The sequence below is a fragment of the Megachile rotundata genome, chromosome 13, assembly GCF_050947335.1.
Source record: "Megachile rotundata isolate GNS110a chromosome 13, iyMegRotu1, whole genome shotgun sequence".
Lineage (NCBI taxonomy): Eukaryota > Metazoa > Arthropoda > Insecta > Hymenoptera > Megachilidae > Megachile > Megachile rotundata.
Genome location: NC_134995.1, coordinates 11,513,427 through 11,534,773, shown reverse-complemented (window position 1 = coordinate 11,534,773; position 21,347 = coordinate 11,513,427). Strand labels below are relative to the sequence as shown.

The 21,347-nt window shown below is 35.7% G+C and overlaps 3 protein-coding genes and 1 non-coding gene across 14 annotated transcripts in view; 2 read left to right on the top strand and 2 right to left on the bottom strand.

Annotated features, from left to right (window-relative positions):
- Positions 1-64: 64 nt before the first annotated feature.
- LOC100884121 (uncharacterized) lies at positions 65-12,717 on the top strand. Of its 4 annotated transcripts, none has more exons than XM_076538619.1 (9): positions 65-1,165; positions 1,811-2,114; positions 2,189-2,244; positions 2,455-2,726; positions 4,926-5,092; positions 6,001-6,218; positions 7,256-7,330; positions 8,388-8,619; positions 9,619-12,717. In XM_076538619.1, exons 5-9 carry the CDS (start codon positions 4,933-4,935, stop codon positions 9,732-9,734), a joined length of 801 nt encoding a protein of 266 aa, XP_076394734.1. In that variant the 5' UTR covers positions 65-1,165; positions 1,811-2,114; positions 2,189-2,244; positions 2,455-2,726; positions 4,926-4,932; the 3' UTR covers positions 9,735-12,717. The 4 variants fall into 4 exon arrangements, with proteins under 4 accessions (XP_076394734.1, XP_076394733.1, XP_003705927.2 ...); XM_076538618.1 differs by having other exon boundaries at positions 2,455-2,745; XM_003705879.3 differs by lacking the exons at positions 65-1,165; positions 1,811-2,114; positions 2,189-2,244; positions 2,455-2,726 and adding an exon at positions 2,752-3,083.
- A 1,377-nt stretch (positions 12,718-14,094) lies between these two features.
- Positions 14,095-17,408, top strand: HPS1 (Hermansky-Pudlak syndrome 1 protein). Its single transcript, XM_012291587.2, has 9 exons — positions 14,095-14,395; positions 14,458-14,740; positions 14,888-15,153; positions 15,235-15,701; positions 15,774-16,401; positions 16,507-16,651; positions 16,720-16,833; positions 16,904-16,989; positions 17,062-17,408. Exons 2-9 carry the CDS (start codon positions 14,621-14,623, stop codon positions 17,237-17,239), a joined length of 2,004 nt encoding a protein of 667 aa, XP_012146977.2. The 5' UTR covers positions 14,095-14,395; positions 14,458-14,620; the 3' UTR covers positions 17,240-17,408.
- LOC100884007 (BRISC complex subunit FAM175B) overlaps positions 16,949-21,347 on the bottom strand; it is a 35,058-nt gene continuing 30,659 nt past the window's right edge. For 3 of the 8 annotated variants that reach the window (XM_012291591.2, XM_076538815.1, XM_076538816.1), the window contains exons 2-7: positions 19,734-19,898; positions 19,481-19,571; positions 19,092-19,404; positions 18,865-19,005; positions 18,464-18,782; positions 16,949-18,390 (exon numbers count right to left, since the gene is read on the bottom strand). In XM_012291591.2, the coding sequence (XP_012146981.2) occupies positions 17,914-18,390; positions 18,464-18,782; positions 18,865-19,005; positions 19,092-19,404; positions 19,481-19,571; positions 19,734-19,820 (1,428 nt within the window). In that variant the 5' untranslated portion in view covers positions 19,821-19,898 and the 3' untranslated portion in view covers positions 16,949-17,913. Of the gene's footprint in view, positions 18,391-18,463; positions 18,783-18,864; positions 19,006-19,091; positions 19,405-19,480; positions 19,662-19,733; positions 19,899-20,059; positions 20,111-20,142; positions 20,375-21,347 lie in introns of those variants that run through there. The other 5 variants (XM_012291592.2, XM_012291588.2, XM_012291589.2 and 2 more) reach the window with 5 other exon arrangements.
- Positions 20,687-20,769, bottom strand: TRNAL-CAG (transfer RNA leucine (anticodon CAG)). Its single transcript has one exon. It is a non-coding gene; the product is annotated as a tRNA-Leu (tRNA).

The window sequence follows — 21,347 nt, the reverse complement described above, 5'->3', positions numbered from 1 at the left end:
ATTTTCATCTCTTCCTCGCACTTCCTCTTTCGAATTCCTCTCTTACGAATCAAGTGTAGATAATTTTATGTTGGTTTTTAAAGGAGAATCTCGACAAATGTGCATCCGAACTCGTTACTATCATCAGACGCTAAGTAAAATAACGCTCGATCCGCGTTATCGCTGAATCTCCGTTAATGCTTCACCACTAACCCTCGTCGATTATGGAACAAGGGGAGAAAAAAGGGGAACAGCTTTTTTCATTATCTAGATGATCTCATTTTCTGCCTGTAGTCTCGATATAGCGAGGTCGTAAATAAAATCCTAGATACACACTGAAATTTTCTAGGATACTGCATTACATTTCGAATTATAATAATTCAACATTGTAATAATAATTGGAACATTTGGATTCGTCGAGTTAATAAAAAATGTTCAAATTTCATAAATTGATTGACAAATTTAAAAATTTATTTTGAATTTTAGTAACTTTAATTTTGATAACATTTAATAACGCAAAATTGTCGTTAGAACGTATCAATGCTAGAACGTGTACAATTTAAAGCTTCTGCCACGATTAATTCTTATCATTGCACGGTCGAGGAACACCAAGTTTACTCGTTTCGCAATCAGTAGCATCGTGAACTCGCTGAAAGCGATTCCGACAATTGAATAATTGAATCGCGGTCGGTACAATAACATGCTGAACGATTAAGTCGTGAAAAACGTTTTATAAAAATGTGTTTTAGTGAACAGGAAACATCGTTTTAACACGTTGAATGCTGCAGTGATGAAAATTATGTACGATTTCGTATTCTAAAATTATTCGGAGTGCTTAATTTTGTGGAATTGAAAAATTGGGTGAAGAAACACTGTGACTAACAATTTAAATACTCGAGGTTAGCTTTTTATACTTTGCACACCATAGTCAAAATTAAAAAAGATTTGTGACAGGGTGACCCTCGTGACATTCAACGTGTTAAACTCTGGTGGAAATTTTGAAGAGTTACCGCGGATTAAACCGGAAGATTGATCGACGGCCGAAGATATTTTTAGAGTTATCAGTGTCATTTATCAGCGTTCGATTACGAGTGTTCCGAAGAAGCGTCAATTGTTTCAATTGCTTTATCTTCGAACTATCTTTTCTATCACAACGAATTTGTCAAGTTTATGAATTCACCGATTTGTACGTTCAGAAATCAATTTTCTTCGTCGGATCTTTCGGAAAAATTCTTTTCAACATTTATAAACTCACAACATAATTAGCATGCTTCCCCTTAATTTTTACGATATATCTTCCTCATGATTCAACAGATTCAAAGAAGAAAATTGAATTTTCTCCAATCGTTGAAATCTTCAAACCTTGTTTCGCAAAGTAACGAAATTATCTTGCTCAGACTTTATGTTGAAATAAAATTGCATCGAGGCTAATCGATAAGGAATATTGTATATTAATAAAGAATTCTTGTAACGATTTCGTAAATCATTCAGGCTTTCATTTATGGTGCGTGTTTGCATTAGGAATCTTGTACGTTTACAAGTGTGTATTAAAAGATGAACGTTTCATAATTATCTACAGCTGTTTACCGAGTAAACACAATCATTGGGTATTTTCCAACGAGGTTTTGCAAACGATAGAACTTATAGACCTAGCACAGAGATGTGACCAATAAAACTAACTCTTTTGCCTGAAAATCTTTTTAATAATTCAACATGATTAAATTTTGCATAATTTAACCGCGCTCATGAAATGATTCACCCATTAGTATAAAAAAGCAATTTTAACAGCACTTAAATTTTGAGTATACTCTTCACAAATTCTATCCCGTAGCAATCACAACGAAGCAATCTACACGCGATGAATCATACAGATTGAAATCAGAAAGAATCAGAATTATTGCGTCCAGTGCACGTGTACACTCGATATTGATACCACCTAGGGAAATCATCGTGGACAAACATCTTTATGAAGCTTCTAAAATTCGTGGACACAGTGACATTTAGGTCCACGGACAAACTAATCTCCGACAAACCTATCAACCCTGAAGACAACCCATCCTTCGCCTAATTAACCCCGCTTCGCTGGCGCGATTAACGAGGTAGCAAACGAAGTAGGCAGCCTGGACATCTACAGGGTGAGTTCTGAAAGACATTAATTAGAGAGAATAAATTTCCACAGAGACCATAACATGACAATAACAATTTCTAGGTGCAGATCGTTGATAAAGAAAGAATTAACAGATACGGCAATTTTCAATAAGGCTTGTAAGTGTAATTCGCTTTTAAAAATTATCTAAATTTTTGGACACGAGCTTGTCGTACACTTGACCCGAATACATAAGTTTGTTTTCATAATTATGTCTTTTACGGACAATATTTTAAGTGGACGACGCAGATCAAAATTACACAAAATTTAGAGACAGAAAGCAAAAATCGATGAAGAACTTTTTGTAAAATTTTGTCTGGTTTCCCTAGAGACGGCGAGGATTAGCGATTCACCCCGTATATTTGCACGGGGTGAAAAGGAGTACCCGAGGAGCCTGTAGAGCAAGAACCGAAGAGGGTGGAATCGTCGCAGTGCGCGTGTCCAAAGGCGATGGTCGCAGGCAACCGCCGCAAAGTCTCAACCCTGTTCCGGGGTCGGATGCAGCCCTGAGTCGGTGCTAGTCGCGCCCGCGCCCGCGCCGTGAACACCGTCGTCCATCGGTCCTCTGCCAGCGTAGCTGACACCCGGGAAAATGAAGCAGGTGCGTCCACCTCGAAGAAGTAAGTAAAACGAGCAGAAAGGGAAGAGTGACGCGCAGAAACGGTGTCGTGCGGTGTCGTCCCGATTTACGAGCCGTGTCCGTGCCTTGTGGGTGGAGGAGGACGATCGATCGCCGGTTCAGCCACGAGATGTTACCCGCTGGAAAAACACCGGCTAACGCCAATTCTGGGAGCAGCTTCCCCTAGATCGCGTGTCGTTCTAGAAGGAGGGGTCGGAGGATGACTGGCAAAGCTCTCTGACACGGGATGCTCTAATCAACCCGCCGATCTAACTTATCTTCTGTGTAGGCTTGTGGAAATTGAAGACATTGTATAGTACCGATGTATGCCTGGCCAATGTATGTATGCCTCGATGTAGATGTTACGGTAATGTTAGGGTAGATAGTTTCGGACGATGTAGACATTAATGTTAGGGTAGATAGCAGTTGATATTGGAAGATTCGAATTGTTATCGCAGTTGCTTCTCATGTGAAATTTCTGTGAATCAATGTAGTCAAGTGTCTATAGACTCTGAAACTTGCGTTCACTAATGCTTAAGTGTACAAATTTTCAAGTCTTCCTTAAATTCTAAGGTTTTACTGTTAAATTGAAATGTATCTTTATTTGTGTCCAACTGGGACACGCGGTGATATTGAAAGATTCGAATTGTTATCGCAGTTGCTTCTCATGTAAAATTTCTGTGAACCATTGTAGTCAAGTGTCTATAGACTCTGAAACTTGCGTTCCCTAATGTTCAAATGTACAAATTTTCAAGTCTTCCTTAAATTCTAAGGCTTTAGTGTTAAATTGAAATGTATCTTTAATTGCGTCCAAATGGGACACGCGGTGATATTGAAAGATTAGAATTATTATCACAGTTGCTTCTCATGTAAAATTTCTGTGAATCAATGTAGTCAAGTGTCCATAGACTCTGAAACTTGCGTTCGTTAATGTTCAAATGCACAAATTTTCAAGTTTTCCTTAAATTCTAAGGCTTTAGTATTAAATTGAAATGTATCTTTAATTGCGTCCAACTGGGACACGTGATGATATTGAAATATTAGAATTATCATCGCAGTTGCTTTTCATGTAAAATCTCTGTGAACGACCGTTCTCCATGTAGTCAAGTGCCTATAGATTCTAAACCTCCCTAATTCGCTAATGTTCAAATGTACAAATTTTCAAGTCTTCCTTAAATTCTACTCATTTAGTATTAAATTTAAATGTATCAAATTTAGTTGCGTTCAACTGGTACACGTGGAATTGTATCTCATTGAAGTTAACCTGATATATTGAAGTCAATATGATATAAAATTGAATGATGTTAATAATCGAAGTAATCTTAATTAGTGAAATATAATAGCGATCAGGTAGCTTAATCCTAAGATCCCTGAATGTTTGATAGCATGTTCATTTAGGTATTTCGAGATGAAAGAGTAGTCCGGAATGTGGGCCACGATCGAAAGGGAAAGAAACGAGCCTCTCAGGGGTTGCACTTGTTCCCGCGGTACTTTTCAAACACTTCTGTTCCGAGGTGCCCTCACCACTGTCCTCTCTGTTTTTTGCCGCTCGTTTCTTACCTCGTCACGCACACTCCTTCCTCTTTCTCCGTTGCTCTTCGACCACTTGCAGCTGCGCAAAATCGTGCGAGAAACAGCGAAGCACACCCTCCTGCAGCTGCAGTTGGCAATGCGAGCGCCGAGGATCGTGAACGTTGGTCCTCTTCCTGGACCCGGTGCTCGCTTTTCTTTCGAGTCTATCGAGGAGTCTACCGAAAAGAGTTTCGCGTATCTGACAATGGACATTCGTTCGTTTTTGAAAACTCTGGTACTTCAGAATATCGACGCCTTTCTCTTGATTTTAAATCATAGAATTTTCGTGCGATAGTTCTTAATGTTTTATTAGGATTTTTTAATCAAGTGAAGCTCGTGTTAAGAACGAATGTGTAGTTAAGTAAACGTGTATCAACGTATGGGACACCAGTGGGCATAGTCTCATTTTTGACCCTTTCCTGGGACCATTATTTTGTCCAAGTAACATTTCACCAAAGTGAGTGCAAATTACACAAGGGATGAAAGCGTAATTTTTAAATTAATTCTTTTACAATGTAATCCGGCGAACTAAAAAATAAAAACTTGACAGGAACTTTTTGTAAGTAAAGATTGTTCGTTGAATAAATGAGGGTTGTCTTTGGGTTTCAGACGAATTATGATACACGTGTCGTCGGAGAACGCTCAACGATACGACCGGGTAAAGCGAAAGGGCGCAGCGTTTCTTTCCAACTTTTTTAAGACGAAAAAACTTACATTAGGGATGAAGATCAACGAGGACGAAGAGATGGAACGTGCTCCAAAAGTCGAGACTCCTGGTAAGTTGCAAATACCCTTTCTTTTTATCAGGAAACTTATAAAGTTTTATCTTCTCTTTGCTTCAACTTGCTATTACAAAAATCAAGATCTACAATTTCTATAATTTCGAAGAATTTTATCGAACATCGATTCATACATTCTTCTTTAAAATGTTTAATTCTTAATTTCACAGAAAATTGAACAGTACATAGTTTGATGTTAAACTTCCCTCAGAAGCGGCTTTAAAAAGCACTCTTTTAAAGTGGTAGCACGCGTGAGAAAAACTTTCTCGCAGAAAAAAGGAAAGGAAAAAGAGGGAATTTTTTTTTAGAAAAGTCTAGCAAGTAATCGTGGAAGTTCTTAACAAAGTGAACCGTACCGGTGTAAATAAAAAAGCGCACGATATTTATATTGTGGAGCAAAATAGAATAGCAGTGATTAATTTAAGCTCCGTGTATCTATATACGAAAGTATGATATAGCGGATGCGCGAAAGATTAATCTCCTTAAGATACGGTAACAAAATTTCATGTAACTTTAGAAGAAAACAAGGTCAAAAATTTGGAGGGTGAAGTTCATCTGGTGGAGGTTATCGTCAGTTTCAAATTCAATGTGGTTTTCTTAGTATAACAATATTTTTTCTATCTTAATAAATAAGATATGATTTGGAGGGTGAAGTTCACCTGCTAGAAGTCAATGTTAGTTTCGAATGCAGTGTGGTTTTCTTGGTACGACAAGAATCTTGTTAAACAAGATATAATTTGGAGGGTAAAATCCACCTGGTTAACGTCAGCTTCAAATGCAATATAGTTTTCTTGGTACGACAAGAATCTTGTTAAACAAGATATAATTTGGAGGGTGAAGTTCACCCGGTTAGTTTGCAATGCAATTTTCTTGGTATTTTCAACTACCGATGCTATCTGTTTCAGCGATCATCACGAACGCTTGCAGGCGTAGCGGCAGCGAGAATGACACCCAGGTGTCGAGAATTCCGTCGACCTTGAGCGTGGCAGCCGTCGATGTAGTCGTCGCTTGTCAGCCATCACCGTCGCACTCTATTTTAACCTTGACACCTGGCAGAACGCGGAACATCGATCAGGACATGGAGGCACTTAGGCTCAGCCGACAGGATAACCCTTTCTTAGAGGTACCAATCGATAACACTTTTGTTGCCAAACTTGCGGCAACGTTTCTTTTGCGAAATTTATCCTTGCTCTTCTATCTGTAGGTTCTCCATATGTTCCAGATTCCCAAATACCTGGATCGTCACATAGACTTCAGAGACCATCGATAGACTTCCACATCTCTTCAAATACCTAGATCCCAAGTAGTTACAATCACCTGGACTCCTAAATATTTAGCTCCTCTGAGTTAGATTTCTGAATATTTATGCTCTTAAATATCTAGAGCTTCATATACGTAAATCAGATCCATGTTTTCACATAGATCTCCAGATCTGTGTATGTTCAGACACCTAAATGTCAAGTGCTTACTCTCTTCTAGACTCACAAATAATTAGCTTCTCTAATGTCTGAGTCTGAGTTAGATTGTAAATGTCTAAACCCTTAAATATCTAGAGCTCCAAATACCTAAATCAGGTCTGTATGCCTCCATATAGACCTCCAGATCTCTGTATGTTCAGACACCTAGATCTCAAGTGCTTACTCTCTTCTAGACTCACAAATAATTAGCTTCTTTAATGTCTGAGTCTGAGTTAGATTGTAAATGTCTAAACCCTCAAATATCTAGAGCTTCAAATACCTAAAGCAGGTCCATATGTCTCCACATAGACCTCCAAGTCTCTCTATGTTCAGACACCTAGATATCAAGTACTCACTCTCTCCTAGACTCACAAATAATTAGCTCCTCTAATGTCTGAGTCTGAGTCAGATTGTAAATGTCTAAACCCTTAAATATCTAGAGCTCCAAATACCTAAATCAGATCTGTATGCCTCCACATACCTAGAGCAGTAAATTCATGTATCCCCAGATCCTACATTTCCAGAACTCTACCCTGAATCCCCAGATCTCCACATTCCCAGACCTCCACATCCCCAGATCTCCACATCCCCTAATATAACTGTATTTTCGTATCTATATATTTCGAGATCTGTATATCACAATGTCCCTACATTTCATCAGTGTATCTATACAACATTCTCTGATTGATATCGTGTTTTCCAGATTCTGGCAAGTCGGGAAAGCCTCGTGGAGTCCTTGGGAGAATCCGAGTCAGACGACGCCATTCTGATGTCTCAGGTGAATAGTGTTCACTTTTATTACTAAGATCGATCGAGCCCCGTTGCATTATTAATGCTAGCGTGAACTTGATAGTGAACAAAAAAGGATCACGCTCGCTAAGGACGACGTATTTCTTTTTTCTTTGTCGATCTTTATCGAATGAATCACTTTCGTTTCGGTTTTTACCAAGGTTAAAAGGGTATAAGCGCAAGTAATATTTCTTGGTAAATGAAATGTCTTTAAGCGACTTACCGTGTTCTGGTCCATTAAGGCTGTCGGTAACAGGGGTTGCTTATTTTCTTTTCTAAACATTGTCTCATAAGCGCATAACAAATTTTTCTTTAACACCTTTTTAATATTTTAACAATTTATAAATGATATTTCTGTTTAATTGTTATATTAACCTTGCTTTTCTTTTCAAAGATAATATTCAAGTATATAAAGTTCGCAAGCAAGTGTTTCAAGAAAGTCAATATTATATCACCCCCGTGGGAGATGAATGATTAGGTTTATTACCGTTGAAAACTCGTTTCTGTCTGAAAGTTGGTATTATTCTCGAAGGATAATGCAAGAGACAGATTTGCCGGATCCAGCTATTGATCATTCAGCTGATATCCGTTATAAAAGACACTACATTCATTCCATTAACCCTCGACCGGTAGGGTGCGGTCACAATGACCCTCGCTATTGTAGCCTCTAGGGTACATAGAACTTTATGTACTTTATCTGGAGTTTATTGTTGAACTTTGGGCGAGTTCCAAAACGTTCAATCACCGAAAACAATGGGGCGAGCGTTGTTTATCCAAGATTTTCTGACACTGACAACTTTCTTGATTTCGTAATAAAATCTTAGTCAAAGAAAATTTTACCGACTCGTCTCTCATTTTGACAAGTTCAGTATTTAATTATTTTCAATTGCAACTTCAATCTGAAAGAAACTTCGATCTCAAAGAAAATCTATCATTTAAACAAAGATTCGACTCTTATTTAAGTTCGGTATTTAATTATTTTTGCAAACGAACAAAGTAATAATTATTTGCCAGAAAGTTACGTTAATGAAATAATTCATTTTCAGGAGTTGGGTGACACAGATCCTTTGACGTTGGCACAGGTGCACGAACACTTGGTTCGCAGTCCACCGCCCGCTTCGTGGCCCCACACGACAGCCTTCCACTTTCCCCATCACAATCAGAACATGTCCGACAAGAATGACGTCCTGGCACACTACAAAAGTCCGTCGAAGATACCGATGTACTCGAGCAACGATCAGGAGCTGTCCAGAAGCGAACCATCCACGGATATAAGAGGTGCGATGGTAAAATTTGAACACCGCCATCGTTATATTTACGGGACGTACGTGTGTACCTACATGTAGCCCACAGTTCGCGTGTTTTGCCTGCATAAGTTACGCTAACACGAATTTGCTATCCATTTCTCCGATGCTTGAATAAATATTAGTTCCATATAATTGATCGTTTCGCCGCATTGATGACGTCAATGGAAGATTACAATTACTCGAGAAGTTTAATTATACACCTAATTGGCGGACGAAAGAAGCTCATTAGAGAAGTTGGAAGAAATTGGGGGTCTTATTAAAATTTAACGAGGGATCGATAGGCGGCAGTAAGGTCATCTCGAGATTCTTTTAAATCTAGGTAATAAATTTCTTTCTTATCTCATGGATCTGTTAGATCATCGATGATGTTAGAATGTGAAATAAAATAGCTCTTATTTTGCAATTTTACAGAGCAGTACCAGTTTGTATCATGAAGACAGTCATTTACAGTAGATTATAAGCTTAAAATTGATATATGACGAGTGTTTGTGTCACAGAATTGCATCAGGTTTCGAAATCTGTTTGATCACAAGCTAATACTTGAAACACCAATTCTTCGAAGCGTAATTACCGGTGCTTTCGTGCCACTTAATCTCTAATATTCCACTTACATACTAATAAGATTCCTACGAATTTCGCGCAGCATGCGATAAATATGGAAATCGACATAGACACGTTTGAAAATATTCTCACGAACCGGATTCGTGTACACCTACATATGCATATTCGAATAGACACTTGTTCCCGACCTTGATGCCTGCTTATAGACATATACGATCGATTTCACCTTATTTTTAACCCGCATAAATTAATCGTTGTACCCCTGTAGGCGTGTCTGTTATTCGTTCAAACTTTCGGTATTAATTTTCCGTGGAGGAAAACTGTTTACCAATTTTTGACCAAGAAATGTATCTCTAAATGTTAAAATACGTTTATTCCATCGAATCTAATTCTCCTTGTAATTTTTCAGATCGCCATTCGCACACGTTCTCTTTGCTGCATCCGACGCCGATTCGATCATTATCGGACGTTCGTCGGCTTCACAGATCGGCGGACGATAGCGTGCAGCTGATGTCGAGCGAATAAGATGCACGCGTGTCCGCGACCCGGACAAAATGGTTTCTCATCTTCAGAAGGAAGCGTGCTTCGACGCCTGTTCCCGGATTTGTCGAGGAGTGTTTGCCAAGGAGGCACTCGACAACGTCTCGAGGCAGGTTCACGTATAATCGAAGTGCGTCGAATCGAGTCCCTACACGTAGGGAAGAAAACATTGTTGCGCCTCTTCGAGGATCGAAGTTGATAAGCAAAGCGAAATCGAGGTTTATCATTGTTGCGAAACGTGCTGTGTTGTTGTGCACCGTACACATTTTTTAGGTCATCTTTTATTCGCATCGGAGGCTTCGATATTTCAAACACCAATATCGATATTGTAGAAAGGGAAATTCAGAATTAAATCACGGACTTAAATGAATAAGTATCCACGCTGAATATATGAATATTTGCGGTATACGGGCTTCTGATAAACAGTCAATGCATTGTAGGTAATTCGTACGATCCCGTAACCTTTCTGACGGAGATCTTTGCCGAAGATCTACCCTTCCTGTTGTCGAAGTACATTTATTCGAACCGAAGTTAATGAAAATTTGGATTAAGGGATCAAGCATGAGTGAAACGAAATATGACACGAAAAGCTACACCCGCTCATTGATTTGCGTCTTGACTTTGTACAATAGATCTGCGGAGAATTTGAAATATTGTCAATGTCCAAATTCCTTAATTAAAAACTTCGAAACCCGTTTATCCGCTGCGTAGAAACGGGAATCAGATTACACGGTAGTGTCGAAGTGTGCGAACGTCTCGGTAAAGGATGTAGACATTAATCTACAAAGAAATTTGCAAGTTAATGAGCAAGTGTAGCCTGCAAATTTCTCGTGACACATAAACGACTTTATTTGCGAAATGACAATATGACGTTATTATCAACCGAGCCTAGCATACAATTATTGATTACTACCCAACACATAAACAGACAAGGCCTACGTTCGACTATGGACAGTTATCTTTATTGTCAGTCAAATGGAGAACTTACAGCACTGTATTTTAACCACAACGCCGAATAATTAAGGAAATATGCGCGCGTGTTTCGAGTCAATTCACGTATACAAATACGCGTATTTACTTCTAATGAGTTTCGCTCACGAAAGTACGAGGGACAGTCGTAAAGTTCTTTACGTCCTATAATTATTGTAATCGCGATACTAGTCACGAGTATTTCATTGTTGTTATTGATTTGGTGTCCACTCTTTTATTAATCGTACCAGGAACATTGCGACTAATTAGTTCTTAAAAGATAACGACTAACAATAAGTTATGTAACTCGATTTGAAGCTGTAAACACTATCAATTTCATTTACATCTCAATTTGCATCGTAAGACCTTTTAAAAATAGCAACAGGTGTTACTTTGTAATGCCTCGTAAATTCCAACAACTGCGTTTAATAAGTTGGTAAATATATAGTACTTAAAAGATGTTGTATAAAAAGTAAGCTTATGTTGCTAAGTATTCTGCACAAATTGCTTATGCAAACTTTCGATTACGACAGTTATTTTATTAATGTCATATATTTTTGAAGAAAAGCGCCGATGCGCTAAATGTACAGGCCTGAATAACAGTAAAAGTAATCGTAAGTTTAAATCATAGGTTTTTACGCAAAGATACGTTTGTCAATTGAAAGCGTAACATTGTGTTTTTTAAGATTGTAACATTATTTCGAACGAGCACAAATACTATTTGAGCGCACATAACGTATACGCATGAAAGATAAATTTCTTGTTCCATTGTCGAATTGTTTGAACAGAATTGGCCAGACGTGATTGACGCAATTTTAGCAGGGTTTATACGAAACTTTAAAAACGATAGCATGTAAGAAGGAGAATCTAGAAAATGACAATTATTACTATAAAGGTGTTTAATCCGAACTTTCGGATTCTACGCACCCTTAATTATTACTATTACTATTATAGTGTCCACAGTACTGCCGCTAGCGTCGAGGGGCACCGAAATTTTCTAAATTCTCAAATTTCTAACTTACTAAATTCTTTCCAAAATCCCAAATTTTGGGAAACACCTGTTTCTGTATTGTCACCTGATACATTTCCATCCGTAGAAATAGAGAGTTGTCGGTGCCTATCACTGATCTAACGCAGCGTGAACTCTAGCGGTGGCCCTGAGTGCCCAATTGACTTGGCCATTGAGAATTGAGATTATTTCTATCATATGTAATACTATTAGACACACTGTACACGTACGTTAGAAGTTCGAAACGAGTTAAAATCTTCGATCGAAAGCCAAACGAACAAAAACATGAAAAACGCAAAAAAACTAGTAGAGAGACTTATAATAATATAATCTAGTCGAATGTAATGTATATGCCGAGGACTGCGTTGTCACTTTTATGCGAATATTAAATACGTGTTCGCGTAATTATTCGAATGTTGGATAATCGATAACGATGACGTTATCATATGAATATTATTGATAAGGAAGCTGATGTTACTTTTATTAAAGAGCGATATTGAATGTTACAGTAAACTCTCGATTTTATGGATCTTAATTAAATTTAATAAACTGAAAGATAACGTTTTTCCTATCATTATACTGACTGAATTTGTTTTCAGAACCTTGATCAGTCAATGTATTAATCCTTAAAGTTAAGGGTTTACTGTATTTATAGATTCAGTTTAGATATTTTGTATTCCAATGAAATTTGGAAATTGCTTATGAATTCAAAAAATTGCACAAGTACATTTTCATTTAGGATTAATGTGAAATTATAAACGAATTCCGAGTTTAAAAAAATGAAAAGTACATAAACTGTTGACGATGATGTAATAATTTTATTTTAATAGATTTTAATGTCTATTAACTGTATTGTAAATTACTTATTGTAATTTTTTGACGTTGTTATGATTTGTTAATCTATTTATTAAATTTTATGCTGCGTAAATCGACAGATATGAATCTTTGTTCATTTACATTTTTATGAAAATAAAAGTTTGATTCTTTATATATCAGCTAAATATTTATTATTTAATGAATCGAATCTCCCATCCTTTCCTTTCCACGACAAGTTAATTCGTCGTAAGACTAATTAACAGTACATCTTGCTATATTTACTCAAATCTCTTTGCCGCTAAATATATTTACATATTTTTATTCGAAAAAATATATCACATCTGTATTATGAAGTGATTCCATGTAGAGGTTGAATTTACCGGCAAAATGAAAATTTATGGACTAAAAAATTGGCGTCCATCTAGCGGCGAGCGGCGGAACTACGAAAAACTAAAATCCCGATTTTCTCGAAAACTAGGGACTTTTCCGAAATTCTGAGATATACAAATTGTCCCTTGTTGCCTACGGAATCGAACGAATATAATTATGGCCTGCTAGGACCATTATTAAAGAAAATAGAAAAATAGCCCATTTCATGGACTAAAAAATTGGCGTCCATCTAGCGGTGAAAGTTGGAACTACAAAAATAGAAAATTTCGATTTTCTCGAAAACTAGGGACTTTTCCGAAATTCTGAGATATACAAATTGCTCCTTGTGGCCTAAGTAATCGAACGAATATAATTATGGCCTGCTAGGACCATTAATAAAGAAAATTAAAAAAATGTCATTTTATGGAGAAAATTTGTGGCGCCGTCTAGCGGCGAAACTGCGAACTAAACTGAATAAACGTATGTCCGAACACACAGTAAAGGGGTCAAATAAAAATTGATTTTCTGGGCTTAATAGGCAAAAAAACGAATAACTCGTTTAACAAATTGCTTTAAAATGTCTAAAGTAGCATACCATGTCGTCAAAGTTGCGAAATATTACTTGTTATATTTTTCCTTAACGCGTGTTCGGACATACGTTTTTTCAGTTTAGTTCGCAGTTTCGCCGCTAGATGGCGCCACAAATTTTCTCCATAAAATGACATTTTTTTTATTTTCTTTATTAAAGCTTTGAGGAAATTTTTATTGCTTTATTTTCGTTCTAATGCGATCACATAAGACTTTCTGAGCCTCAGAAGTACTTAAAATTCGCTAGTTTTCGAGAAAATCGAATTTTTATATTTTTGTAGTTCCAACTTTCACCGCTAGATGGACGCCAATTTTTTAGTCCATGAAATGGGCTATTTTTCTATTTTCTTTATTAATGGTCCTAGCAGGCTATAATTATATTCGTTCGATTCCTTAGGCCACAAGGAGCAATTTGTATATCTCAGAATTTCGGAAAAGTCCCTAGTTTTCGAGAAAATCGAAATTTTCTATTTTTGTAGTTCCAACTTTCACCGCTAGATGGACGCCAATTTTTGAGTCCATAAATTTTCATTTTGCCGGTAAATTCAACCTCCACATGCAATTACTTCATAATACAGATACGATATATTTTTTCGAATAAAAATATGTAAATATATTTAGCGGCAAAGAGATTTGAGTAAATATAGCAAGATGTACTGTAAGTTAATTAGTCTTACGACGAATTAACTTGTCGTGGAAAGGAAAGGATGGGAGATTCGATTCATTAAATAATAAATATTTAGCTGATATATAAAGAATCAAACTTTTATTTTCATAAAAATGTAAATGAACAAAGATTCATATCTGTCGATTTACGCGACTGTTCAAATTATGCGCTAGAAAGGCTTTGAACTAAGGGACATCTGTCTGTGGGTTTGAAAGACACCTAATCCAGGTAATTGACTTTGTTGCTTGAATTTTTATATTGCAAATCTGGTTAAACAAGTTTCGTTACAGGTACCTGTTCAGGAACAGGCAATGAAATGGCAAAGCAAGTGTATTGTGTACATTAATTAAGCGCCGTATGTTCAAAGATGAACATCTTAAAAGCATCATTGTATTAATACATATCAAGCAACAATATCGTACAGTAGCGAAGTATTTTTAAATAAATTATAAAATGAAGGGTATTTTAATCTTCGATCATTTAAACGATGTTCTTTTCACGAAGTGCAATAAAAAATTTGCAAATCATATACAAAAACTGGCTAAAAGTCAAGGACTGATTTCGGAAAACAAGGTATATTTTTCTTAAATTTTGACAACTATAGTTATTATACAAAAATTGTTATTTAAATCTCTTATTAAGTGTCTAAAGTTTTGTCTAATAGATTTTGTTTAACAATATTATATACTTACCTTTATATATTTATCTCTTTCTCTTCAGGATGCAAGTGATGAAAACTCAAAACTCAATCCAAATATTATAATGCAATTATTTTCACCTATTGTGACATCCCAGCATATTATGGCATCCCAATTTGGAAATTCTTACACTTCGATGAAGTGCCACGATGGTACAAACATGGTATTTGATGAATTTATGGGATATACTTTTATTTACATTTCCTTGGAAGAAATTGAACTAATGAAAAGAACATTGGGTGTATGTGTAGCAATTGTAAGGCACGTTTGTGGACCAGATGTTGGAATGTAAGTTTAATACAATATTAAATTATGGAAATTGTTTTTATATAATCATACAGTATTATAACTAAAGCTACTTGATTACAGGTTGAAGGTAAATAGGCAGAAAGTCTGTTTGGTCTCTTCTTTATTAGATGCATGGGTACATTTAAGAAATTGTGAGCAAAGTATGCTTACAGAAGCCATAGAACAATTATCGATAAATACAGACTTGGGTGTATCGATATTAAAAGTGTTACATGATGCTTCTGATAAATTGAAGGCACAATCTGAGTTTTGCAACGTACACATTCTGATTTTGGTGGAACAGAAGTTCCTTTCTTTGTATTCTAGCAAAAACGCTCGTGATTTGTACGCTGCTGATATATTACTAATGATGCTTATGTGTTGGGTAGTGAATCAGAAAAGAAAAGGAAATTATGAAGTTGATACAAATGATAATGATGACCGCACTGATATACTTTTACCTGACAACAGTTCAACCAAGGATGAACAAGTACCTTTTGGAGCAAAGCTTGCAAACCCTACTTCAGAAGATATCACAGACTTATTTAGTATGATTTTAATAACATCAAATTTTTACTTTCTTAATTGATATTATGCACTTATATGTTAATTTATTACAGGAGGATCAAGAGAATCTTCCATCAATGAAGGTCTATATTCTCTAATGGATGACGATTTATACAGCCATTTGATTCTTCTCGGATCCGAGCATGATTGTACTGCTAATGCGGTTCACATTTTTGAATTAGCAGATGGAATTAATCTCGTTATGATAATAGAAATGGCTAATCTTGCCACATCATCTGGATTGTACGATAGTTTTCACTATTTAAACATTATAAACGGTTTGCAACTTCAAAGGGACATCGATGAACTGAGACCGGCATTCGAGAATTTTGATTTAGCGATGAAAAAAGCTTTAGACGGGATTAAGAAAAATAGAGCTAATATCAGTAACGATGTCGACATGTGTCAGAGAAGACTCCAATCGAAATGGGAATTCGTTCGCAAAAAATATTTAGATCTTTTAAAATCTAGAGACCCAGAGTCTATTCTTCAAATTGAATCCAATACGTCTGGATTTACAGATAATTTAAAGGAACTATATCGATTAACATGTTTCGATAAGAGCTTTTTGAAACAAGGCGTTGACGTGCTCACGACAGTGGGAAAACTCGTTCGTCAGAAATTAAACGATTTCAGCGACTTCCTCAAAGTGAAAGCATTGAAGAACTTTACTCTTGGATCATATCCTTTCGTAATTACTTAACGTTATATTTTTTTTATACTTTCGTTTACTTTGTACAGTGAGTTACATATGAAAATATAACTCCTTAATGCCATATAATCTACGAGAAGTTCCCTAACTATCAACAAATATCTAGAAGAGTTTCCCGGGCTTGTGCATTTCATCTACATTGACAGAACTACCCACAGACTAACTGCTCCGACATTAGACTTCACAAATCCTGAAACTCTGGCTCTCACAACGAAGAAGGTAATTTAAATAAAACTGAGTGAACTTGGACGTGTAGCACCATGACCTAACTAGCAATTATTACATAGATTTGGAATATGGTTAAACAAAGTAGAATGCATTTGGAAGAAGGACACTTATCGGTCATGTGGAAAGATACGACGTTCAATTACGCTTACTTTTTATGGTTCGAGGATGGTTCTGTAAGTGAATAGTTTAAAAACAACGATAATGTATCTAGATATTATTATTATTATTGTGGATGTTTTGTAGGGATCTCCGTTAAAATGCAAGGTTTATTTAAATCACATAATGAAAAACTTTCCAGTACCAGGTATATTTTGTGGAGATTATTATAGGTTTGTATCGTTAACATTTAATATTTGGTTTTCTTTGTTGCAAGTTTCCATGTGCTTTGGTTATCTTTGTAGAAAATTAGCTGAAATCTGTTTCCCTAAACTATCTGCGAACAAAATCAGGATATACGAGCTTTACTGCGTTCATCTCGGGTTGGCAACATCATCGTGCGTTTTGGAACATTCGCGGAGACTCGCAGCCACGATTTGGGAAGTCACAGGTGTTCCGAATAATCCTGCTGACATTCTTTAATAACATTCCCTTAAAAGTATTTGTGTACAGATATAAATCGAAGTTCTGTGCTAATTCGAAATTCAAATTATTTAACAATACAGTTGAAAAAAATTGTGAAATTTGTAATTATTTATAAGTACTTAATGTATGTATTAACTTGATATTTATAAAAGATTATAATGCAAAACATTTGTATTTATTTTATGTGTTAAATACTTAAAGATGTAATGGCACAATTTAACAAAATTTACATCAAAGAATAACATATACTGTATATTTCTCTCCGAGTTAAATGGGAACTTAGTTAAATTAGGAATATAGAGCACTGTAAATATTTAAGAGCATGTTACATACGCATTAAAAACTATTTAGTAGTTCAGTCTGTAATGCCTCTCCACTTTATAATGCACATATTCATTAATATGAACACGGCACGATAGCATTTTTTTTCTTCACATCTCCGTAACATTAAAAAACAGACCCGTCTTTACATGTTTCAGACATGATCGGTTTACTTATATTTTAAAATATACGTGTCTTTATGTATAAATATTTACAATGCGTACAAGCTAGTGTAAGCGCTCTTAAACCTCTTATCGCTTTCTTTTCTTTAGCACAAAGTTGCGCTACAATTTTAAGTATACTGTTATAAAGCTTTTAAAGTAAAATAAAAATAAAGGAATCTCTTTTGTTCAATGATTATCCGTCAAATCTGTTTTACTATTTGCTTTTTTCTTTGTCACCTGACTGTAAGGTATTTGAACATTTTGTACACAATTTGCTTCAGACGATTCTTGCTGGGATACTCGAACATGTGAAGTCCTTTCACTGTTACTTCGCGTAGCAACTGGATCCGAAGTCCTTCTGGCTTTCTTTGATCCGCAAACGTCGTACGACAACTTGCCTCTACCTCGTCCAACTCCGCTCATGTTTATGTTACTTTGCCAGATAGATTCTTCTACTCCTTCTGATTCCATATTGGTGCGTCTAATTTTGTTAGATACATTATCTGTAACGTTCACTTTCAATTCGGAAACGGAGTTTACATGTGGTGATGGTTCTTGACTTGGACTTTCTACTGCATTTGGCCATCTTAATTTGCCGTAATTAATACTTTTCTCAGCATACGTTACTGTATTTTTTGGTTTGTGGGTAGTATTTGCTTGACTCTGAGGAAAGACATAAATAACATTTAAATATTTTTCAAGGAACATATAAGTTTAAATGATAAATTATATTTACAGTTGTGGTAGAATGGTTTTTAAATGCCCAATTATCACCGCAGTCGTCTTCTGAAAATTCTTTTCTTAACGGAAACGTTTGCTGTGGTCTCTTCTGTTCGTCGACGGTGCGCTCCGTTTCAGTCTCATGATCTATATTATTTGAATTTCCATTCAATTTTGATTTTTTATTAAATTTGAATTCTTTAACTTGTTTTTCAAGCTCTGCCACTTCCAAATCAGATTTACACAATTCTGGTATTAGTTGATTTAAATACTGTTCAGCTGCTTTCTCTATAGTAATAGCAGATTCCAAGTCAGACGTTCTTGTCAAATCTAAACTGCAAATATCAAATAATACTACTACAAATCAATAATTTAATACAACATAACTATAAATTTGACGTAAGAATCAAAACTTACTTTAAAGATTCTATAAGCCTTGTAAACACATCTGGTAAATCAGATGACCTTTTGGTAGGAGGAGGTTTATAATCTGAACCTTCCAGAAGAATTGAATTATTTTCTAAATTATTTATCCTTAAAGGAACTGGTTCAAGTATCCTGTGAAGACAAAAATATTTGAAATTGCGCAACACATTAATAAAATAGGTTATTGACATTAATATAAGTTATTAACACATACTTACCGCTTTACACGTCGTAAAAATACATGTTTAAACTTATGTGTACCTCCTTCGTCGCTTGTTGAAGAACTCAATAAGCATGTAACAAAGAATTTTTCTTTGGTGCAATCACCATTAGAAAAGTGTGTTGCAAATTCATTATGCAATAATCTATCTCTCATAGTCGGTACCAATCCAGTATTTCTCCTGAAGCGAAACCAACCTATCACTTGTTTACTTTTATCACGTAAAAAATCCTTCACATTTTCTTTATTAATTCTACCGATAGAATCATATAAAAGATCTGGCAATGGGCAAGTTATAACTGTTTCGATATCTAAAAGCGTGAAAATATTATTGTAAAACCAAACCTTTCTTTATCACTGGGAGAAATTACAATTGGATATATTTACTGTTCTGTGTTTTTACTGTTTCAATCTGATTGTCGGCATCCGTGTACGTTTTCACTACAAACTCAAGGGTTTCTCCCAATAAAAATCCCATCTGGAACATTGGAATCAATATTATTCACCGTTTTCCTGTTCTTTGTTCATTAGGTTAAGTTTATAGAGGTTAAGACGCTAAACTTGTAATCTAAAAACAAATTAGAATGCCAAAATAAACAGTAATTTTAAGAATAAATAAGGAAGAGGTAACTCTCTTTACCTGATCTCCACAATTGCGAACATTTTCATAAAACAATAAAGAGAGCGCGGCGCCCGAAATTGTAACGATAAAATCAGCATTCGCCATGTTGACAATTTACTGTTATCCACTTCGCAACTTCGCTCCAACTTTCTATGAATGTCCTGTCAAACGTTCACGTTTTACCTGTGCATTAACATTAACATTTCGCACTGTTTATTTCAATGGTTTAATTATGCAACGTTTACAATACTATGCAATTATTGTAACTATTTAAACGTCGATAAAAATGAATGATTTTGCAATATATACTTTCATTTTTATAAATATTATCAATTTTTTATTACAGACGTAATTATCAGCTAGAGTTATGTTACTCCGTGTGTTCCATCCATAAAAATACGATACTGCAACTGATATCGAAAGTTACCTTTCGATCGAAAGAAAAAAATCCAACTGATCGCAATGAAACATTTGCGAAACTTTTAAAAACTCAGATTACGCGTGTTTCACCTGTTTCCTCGTTACCATCGAATTCTTCCATCAAATAATTGAAAGACGAACTTTTTATTATTTATAAGTTTTTAATTATTACGCAATACAAATTAAAACGCGCGTACATAACTGCATCATGCGAATGGTATTTGTACGAAACCGGAAGTAGCAGAAAAGACTGTTACCAGGAAACGGGGAAATCATTTCAAAAAGAAAAAGGTTCACTAAATTTCTATTAAAATCTTCTAAACTTTACTTCTCTACTTATAATACATTTATTAAAAATTAACATACATTTATTAATAATATAGAGTTAATTAATATTGATAAATAAAAAGTTCGGGCCTACATTAAAAACTTTTGATACGAATTCGTTTTTTTTCTCACAGAAATATTTTACAGGAAGTAAACAAAATCTCACTTATCCTTGTATCATTTTTTTAATAAATATTAAAATCATCGAATGTCCAAAAGATATTTGTCAGAAGTGGGATTCGAACCCACGCCCACAGAGTGGACTGCGACCTGAACGCAGCGCCTTAGACCGCTCGGCCATCCTGACATTGCTTGCTAATCAATTTTCTATTAAGAAAGCCTACAATCGACAATTCCTACACGATCTGCGTGATAATGCTCTTAAGTCAATAAGTGAATTGCATGTTTTCTCGCGTTTAAGCGTGACGACGGAATATACGTCTGATGAGCAACGCAAGGGGGAAAGATTCAATATTAATACGCAGGATGAAGTATCAGATAGAAATTAGTATCGATCAATATGCGAGGGTAGCAATTTTTAGATATTTGAAGTTTTGAATCTTTGGATGTTGGAATCTTTCCATTTCACGCTTTCGGAATACCGAATAGGTAATTTCGGTATTCCCGAATTTTGGAATTTTTAGATTTTTCAATGTTTGAATTTGTAATTTTGAATACTGAGATTTTTGGACTTGGTAACTATAAAAAGAAAGCTCGCGCGTCGCATGGGTTAGATATAGGCATATATGGGCAGTGGTAAAAAGGGATAGATTTTTTCGGCGCAGAGAAAGAGGATAAAAAGAAGAAGGTACCGAAATAAGCAATGACCGATCGAGAAAGCGACGAATCCGCGTTGCTCGTGTAACGTCCCCGCTTGGCCGAAAA